At 35.6% G+C, this 7,155-nt stretch overlaps 1 protein-coding gene across 1 annotated transcript; it reads left to right on the top strand.

Annotated features, from left to right (window-relative positions):
* The first annotated feature begins 2,247 nt into the window (after positions 1-2,247).
* CENPW (centromere protein W) lies at positions 2,248-4,640 on the top strand. The gene is made up of 3 exons (XM_010158880.1): positions 2,248-2,358; positions 2,798-2,911; positions 4,614-4,640. Exons 1-3 carry the CDS (start codon positions 2,248-2,250, stop codon positions 4,638-4,640), a joined length of 252 nt encoding a protein of 83 aa, XP_010157182.1.
* Positions 4,641-7,155: the final 2,515 nt, after the last annotated feature.

The following is a 7,155-nucleotide window of genomic DNA, read 5'->3' as shown; positions in this document are numbered from 1 at the left end:
GGCTGAGAACCCTCACATCTTCTTGTAGAGAAGAAGCCGGGGACACAGGTGCAGTGTGAGAAATGGAAGTCTTTGACTTGATATAAACATTCCTTAGCAACAACTAAAAACATTAGTATGTTATTAATGTTATTCTCAGCACAACCAAAACATAGCCTCATGCTAGCTACTGTGAGGAGAATTAACTCTCTCCCAACTAAAACCAGCACACTGACTCTTCAGCGGTGATTTTTTCCTCAATAAACCAGTGTTGCCTTACATGATCCTTTCTAACAAATTTGAAATACATAAAATGCAGACAATTTTTTTTAAACACAGGAATGGAGTTTCTTCCTCAATTTTCAGATTCTTTTGATCAAGCCTCTTTTTGAAATTTGAAGCTTTGTCAGAACCTATTTCCTAAGCATTAACATCTTTGATGGAATTTTTTAGCTATGCTGTGCACGAACTTTCTCAAGAAGCTGGGTGTTTTTATAAAATCTACGAGTGAAGAGGTAGGAAATAGCATTTTAAGGTTTTTCCAGTGCTATCAGAATGCAAATATTTACCTTTTTGAAAATAAGAGGTAAAGATTTTAGCACAGAAGTTCAGATATTGCCCCCCACAATGATCTGAGAAGAAAAAGCTGCGAACTTTGATCTAGCTTGAAATTATAAAAGACAAGCAGGAACTCAGCTGCTGCTTCTGTGCTGGAAAGGCAGGTTTGTATTTACATTGCAGAGTAAGCTTAAAGTATTGCATTGCATGACTGCTTTGTTCTTCGTTATGTGTATAAAATGATGAATAGGTGTACACTGAAGGCAAAATATCAGCCTAGTAAATTGCTCTTCAGTTACGGCAGCAAAGCAAAATGACGGAGCTGGTGTCTGCTATTTATTAGTCCCGTTGAACAGGTGTGTGGAAGTTGCTCTTCAAGCAGTGTTGTGATGAGTTTTGACATACATTCTTAAAACTGTACCACCCTTGTATGGAAAGTAAGTGTTCTGTTGGGTAAGGTGGTTTATCACAAGTCGTTCAAAACTGCTTTTTAATTTTATGCAGAGGGACAGTAATCTGGTAGATAGTAAAACAATGTCTTTAAACAGATGTGGTATCACTCAGTTACTTGTCAGTAACTGTCAATCTGCCTTTCACTAGCCTTTCTCAATTGCCTTGAGTAATCTGGAATATTTATTGACGTGTGCTCCATTGTGGAATGTTATGATTTTAGTTATGTGACTAGATTTAAATGTATATGAGGTCAGGGGAAGCTTCTCAACGTGCACGTAATTCACTTTGAAAACAGCAAAGTGAAGGTGCAGTGTTTCCGAGAGAAGATGCCTTTTTTTAAGGCAGTTTTAAAGTTAACACTTTGGCCTTTAGGTGTCTCAGCAGGAGGTCTTGCAAGTATGGAAAGTTTTGTTCCGTCTCCCTCTTCTCCCCCAGGTTGTTTCCAGAAATCTAACCTCCATGCTGATAAGTCTAATAATGAGAGCTCTGATGTTGAACACTATTTTAGTGCTGCTGCTTGATTCTTTCGGAGATTATTTCTGTCACTAAAGGCTAGTTTAAAACCAGTTTGGATATTTTGCTAAATAAACCTGCAAGAACATCTGCTTTTTGTGTAGTAGATGCTTTCAAACCCACTGCCAAATATGTCAATTTATGTGTTGCACACTGGCTTCGTTTAGTAAAGGAGATTGGGGGGAAAAAACCCAAACAAACACCTAAATTTCTTGTCATATGAACACTGAAATATCTGTCCTTTAACATGTTATTTGTGCTGCAAACCCACTGCCAAAGTATTTCTTAGAAACTAGCTTGTAACTTTCCTTGTGACATCTTCCTAGGCTTTGCAGATCAGGTATGGCAGAATAAGTATATTGCCTAATTCATATAGATAAAATTCTCATATTTCAGTAATATTTTTCTGAGCTCTTGGGATTAAAAGTATTTTTTGTACACTTTACATAGCAAAATTTGTTGAAAGTTTAATTTCTAAAAGGTGCAATTACCGGTTTTCAAGTTGGACTATTAAAATGCTTCACGTGATGTCTGTATAGTGCTAGAGGTCTGTATTATAGGTCCCTCATTACTCAGGGGTGCTTTTGGCTGGCAATTTTTGGTGCAAGTTAGAGCAGTTCCTTGGCTGCCGAAACTTTTGCTGCTTCTGTAACTAGCGGAGCTGCATTCTCTATTGAACAGAATACTGCCCTACCAGTTCTTTTTATGTAGAAAGGTTAAGTAAGTGTGATGAGCTGGGAAAAAATGGATGGAACTTCTGACAGTGGAGAATTTCTTGTTCTGGAGAAATTAATGTCAATGCTCCTTTGTACTGGAAAGGGGCAGAAGTCCTTGAACTTGTTTGTGGTCCGTTTGGTGATAAGGCAGGGATGTGTTTGCTGTTCATTAGAAGTCTGGCCATTCTAGTCTCTGAAAGCTGACTATTTACTAGTAAGCAAAAAGGCTCCTTCTTATTTTCTGATGTTTATTTTTACAGTTTATTGTAAAAATGTGCTAATAAAAATCAGTCTTGATTTCTGTTAGATTGGTTGTTGCTTGTATTATCGTTTCTAGAGCACTTTTACAATGTAAGTGTACTAAATTTAAACTATATTTACAAGAGTCTTGCAGTAAGGAATGTCTTGGGCATTTATTAAGACTTGCACTGGGTGGTACTTTATTTTCGTGAGAACACCTTTCAGCGATTTGGAAGCAGCCTGTGTATAATGTATGAATCCTCTGTCTTGGACAATGAACCTCTGAAAAAAACCAAACTTGAATCCTTCTTGATTTTTGTTTTCTTCCTCTTTTAAAGGTGCATTTAAGCTTCTTACTGTTTCTCCATCGGCTAGCAGAAGAAGCCAGGACAAATGCTTTTGAAAACAAAAGTAAAATAATTAAACCTGAGCATGTTATAGCTGCAGCAAAGGTAATAAAGCATATTTAATATTTTTCTTTTGTTTAATGTGAAATGTATCATGGCAGCATATACTCAGGTTTTCTGTTAGTGTTGATAGGGTGTTATTTATAATCCAACACCTGCAGAAACATTCTTTAATACATCAGTGGCGTAATACCCTGTCACCAAGACATCAAATTAACTCTCCTTGCCCTATTAAATACAGCCCTATTTTTACCTGATTATTCCCTGTTTAAATTCATGGTTTCAGGATGTGGTTAAGTCTACACAGTAATCTACCAGCAAGCATCCATGGGCTTAAAGCTCAGGGGGCAGGAGCAAATCCCAAATTTGGAGGATCTTTATTTCAGCTGATGCTGTGTAAAGGAAGTGTGCTGTCTTAACACCAGTGACATAAATGAAGCTTTATGGAACAAGTGAGAGATAGTTCAGAGAGGTTCAGATGTCTTTACTTAACACTTCCAGTTCTTACCTGATTAGTTTGAAAGACATTTTAAGCGGATTCTCTCAGCATTGTGTGGATATTACTTGAACAAACACATAGTATATGTAGCGTTGTGTTCAGCAAGGGAAGAACTATGGATTTCCATATGGGTAGTTGAGCATAGCAAAAATGATTCTATAAATATATGTGAAGGAGGAACCCTCTGCATTACAGAGCATGGTACGTTTTGTGTACATGCAAAAGGAGGGAAATAGGAAGGTGTTAACGCAGCTTTCTCTCTCTAGAAAGAATTAGGGTAGTGTCGAAGCATGACTGAAATCCTTTAGTATTATGTAGCTCATTTCACTCTAGGATATGTCTGCTTTACCTAGGTTTTATGAAGGAAATCAGTCTCTTAATTTGTTTTCTTTTCAGCCACCTACTACTGCTGGGCAAATTGGGAGAACAAAACAGTGTTATCTGATATTTGGGTCCTGTGGCTTCTCTTTATCTTCAGTATTTTTCTTTTCCTCTGGTGAAATGCTTAGTTTGATACTTTCTATTACTATAGTGAAAGAAATATATACAGGATGCGTAGGTAGCCAAGTTAATGTTACAGTTGGAATCTTACGCATTTATAATTTCTTTTTAACTGTAATCTTAACATTATTTGAACATTTTTGTGCTCCATTTATTTTTTTTTTAAGATGAGAAGAAAGGAAAAACTGCCTGTATTTTAATAATGTTAACACTTAAATGGTCCCGCTTGGGCTTTGAAGTTTATTTTTCAACTTAAACTCCAAACCAAAAAATGTCCTTCCAAGGGTCTGGGCACTGTTGATACAGAAAGAAATAAAGCATTACAAGCAACAATTGAGCATAGTAGCTGTATAATTGCACTTTTTTTTCCTCCCCCTAGGTCTAACAGGGTAAGAGCTTCAAGGAATCTGTAAGGGCTTGATAGAGCTATTGCCATTTCTCAGTGTTCATTTTTTTTAAAAGAGCCCTTTATTTTACCCAGAATTCTTGGTTACAAATGTTCTTATTTAAAAACAAAACAAAACAACCAAACCCCAAACCAACCCAACTTTGATATGGTATATTTCTGTATGCTTTTGCTTTATTTCTAACCTTTCTCCTAGACTTTTATCCTTGATGACTCTAATCCTGGAAACTGATTGTTTGGCTAAGTGAACCTTTGGTCTGAGTAGCCTGGCATTTTAGATCTTACTGTTGCCTGGATTGTAGTGATAAAAGCAGTGATAAATGTTTTTTTTCTTTTTGCAGGTTATTTTAAAGAAAAGCAGAGGCTAGAATACAGAGCAATGGAATTTCAAAGCATATTTTTCCGTGTTTTCTTACTAATGTAAGATCCTGTGAGCCAGATTTTGCACTTGTGGAAATATTTAGATTGACTGATGTCTTATCTCCTGACTCTGAGTATCTTGCTGTATCTTTAAAAAAAATACTTAAGAACCTTACAATGTAAATTTTTGTACTCTTAATATACATTAATTTTCATACACAAAATTTGAAAATGTGTGTTACTTGTCATTAAGACTTTTGATGTACCTTATTTCTTCCATAATAATGGAGGAATGCCTTTGCCATAGTCACTGTTCAGGTATGATGTGTCATTTATTATTAGATGTGTGAAACATCTAATCAGATGTGTGAGAACAGTAATAAAAATGCAGGTTTCACTAAACCCTTTATGGATTATGCAGTTCAAAGCAGATTCATTAGTTAAACAAAATCTTGGCTTTCAAAACAAGTGCTATAGAGCTAGTGTATTAAATATCTTGGCCTCAATTTATTTATAAATGTCTTAATAGTTTTAAATTACTTTGAAAAGTAGGCTAAAACTTCTGTGTTCTGGGCAGGAATACGTATTTTGTATTTCTAAATCATGCTCTGAACTGTTAAACTGGCTTATTGTTTGGTATGGTGTGTGAGAGAAGTTGGTGGTCTCTAATTTAGTTGGTATAGACAGATGCACATCATGGAAAAGAAAGGCCTGGCACAGCTGATGTTTTTGAAGTTAGATACTGTATAGATAGTGAAGATAAGCTGGCATGAGTGTCAAGCTGCTTCCTCCCCCCATTGAGTGTCATGCTAACTTACCAGTAGCCTGAAAATCTACATTATATAAAAATATCTTTTTTAATTAAAACCACTTTCTGTTCCTAATCTCCTATTTTTGAAGCAGTTGCTGAATACTTTGCTTAATAAGTCTTTCAATAAAGATATAGTTGAACCTCACAGTTTGACTTGATAATGCAGGTTTTTGGAATATGTGGTAGCTGATCCTTCATATGCACAGTGAACTATTCTTAAAATAAAGAATTTTTGAAAACATTATGTATCGAGTAGTCTAATTTTGTTAACAACTAAATTCTAGAAGCCCAGTAAAAAACAATTGCATTTTATAAATATTTTTGTAGTCTAAGAAACTGGAGCAATGCCAGAACTTCATTTTTCATATCATGTCCAGGTACTTTTTAAATCCTATACAACCTGTGAAAAGTCATCCTTTTACAATATGCAAAAAGGAGGGATGTCTTATGCTTTCTTAACTTAGAGGGCTTAGTTCAGTCTGCTGCTTCTAAGATTGACTAGATTCCGTATGCTGCGCTTTCTTCTCTTACTCCCTTGAAATCCACAAAGAAAACTGCAAGTATACATGTGTAGAGGATATTTGGAGTGAATAATCTGAAATAAGGGAGATCTGACTAAATGTTAATATTTTTATTTGTAATTGCTGTCTGTGATTTAACAATTAGATTGCAACACTAGGTTTTCCTATGTTAGAAATGTTTTCTCAATTTTTTCCTGAAATATTTTCTTGCAATAATCATGTATAACCACATACCTTTCCTCATGGTACAGTTATCTGAGTGCTGTAGCTTCCTTTGGAACTTGTTTTGATGTCTGTTCTAACTTTTTTGATTTGCCTAAGAGCAAGATCCATTCTGAGCTTACTGGAATGTTCTCATTCTCATATAGTAGATGGATGATCAGCTACCCTTGGGGAAGAGAGGCAAGGAAGGGTTAAAAGCAGCCACCAGTGTATTACTTCAGTATTTTATACAGTGGTTTTGGCCTGTATTGATGGTTAAGAAGTTGCCTTTTTTTTTAATAAGAGAGGGACCTTTCTTTAAGAAATTTGGGTCAAAACACGTTCTGTTAATAGACAGGACTTTGTGAATGTTTCATAATAGCTGAAGCAGGCAGGTATTCAGAAAACCTGAATAGTTTGGCAGGTATTTGGGTTTCTCTCTTAAACTTTAAATAAATAGTTACTGAAAATTAATGTGGTTGATGCAGTGCTGTTAAGTATTCAGAAATACACAATGCTATTATGGCTTTTCTAGTGTCTTCTTGAATGTTCACTGAGAGGTGAACTGTATTCATGTTTGGCAGCCTTTCTGTACTCCTTCATGTATATACATAAGGTCTCTTCTCTACCCAGTACTCTTTACTAGATATTTAAAATTAAAACTCTTTACAGCAGTGTTGTCTAAATACCCATAAATGCTTCCATTTAATATAACCTTTGGAGGATATACTAATGATCTGTTTTCTGTAAGTGGATCTCTAATGACAAAGCATCAAAGTCTGTAATTCTAGAAAATGCCTTTTTAAACAAGATCTGTGGTGGAAGGCCTAATGAAGTTGAGTTCTATTATTTGAGGTCCTATGTTGATTCCCTGCCCTTAAGAGGGGAAAAAGGGAAGGATTATTGAGGGGAGAGCCATGCTGATGCATGAATAAGGTGTCTCTTCTACTCAGCTGTTTTCATGAAAACTTTAGAAATTTACTGTTCAGA

The sequence above is a fragment of the Eurypyga helias genome, unplaced genomic scaffold (genome assembly GCF_000690775.1).
Source record: "Eurypyga helias isolate BGI_N326 unplaced genomic scaffold, ASM69077v1 scaffold36740, whole genome shotgun sequence".
Lineage (NCBI taxonomy): Eukaryota > Metazoa > Chordata > Aves > Eurypygiformes > Eurypygidae > Eurypyga > Eurypyga helias.
Note: the sequence above shows the minus strand (reverse complement) of the source record. Positions and strands in the feature narration are given on the sequence as shown.

Coding starts and splice junctions, on each gene's coding strand:
- CENPW (XM_010158880.1), top strand. CDS start 2,248: ATGGATGGAACTTCTGACAGTGGAGAATTTCTTGTTCTGGAGAAATTA. Junction 2,359..2,797: donor ACTTGTTTGTGGTCCGTTTG/GTGATAAGGCAG, acceptor CCTCTTTTAAAG/GTGCATTTAAGCTTCTTACT. Junction 2,912..4,613: donor ATGTTATAGCTGCAGCAAAG/GTAATAAAGCAT, acceptor TTCTTTTTGCAG/GTTATTTTAAAGAAAAGCAG.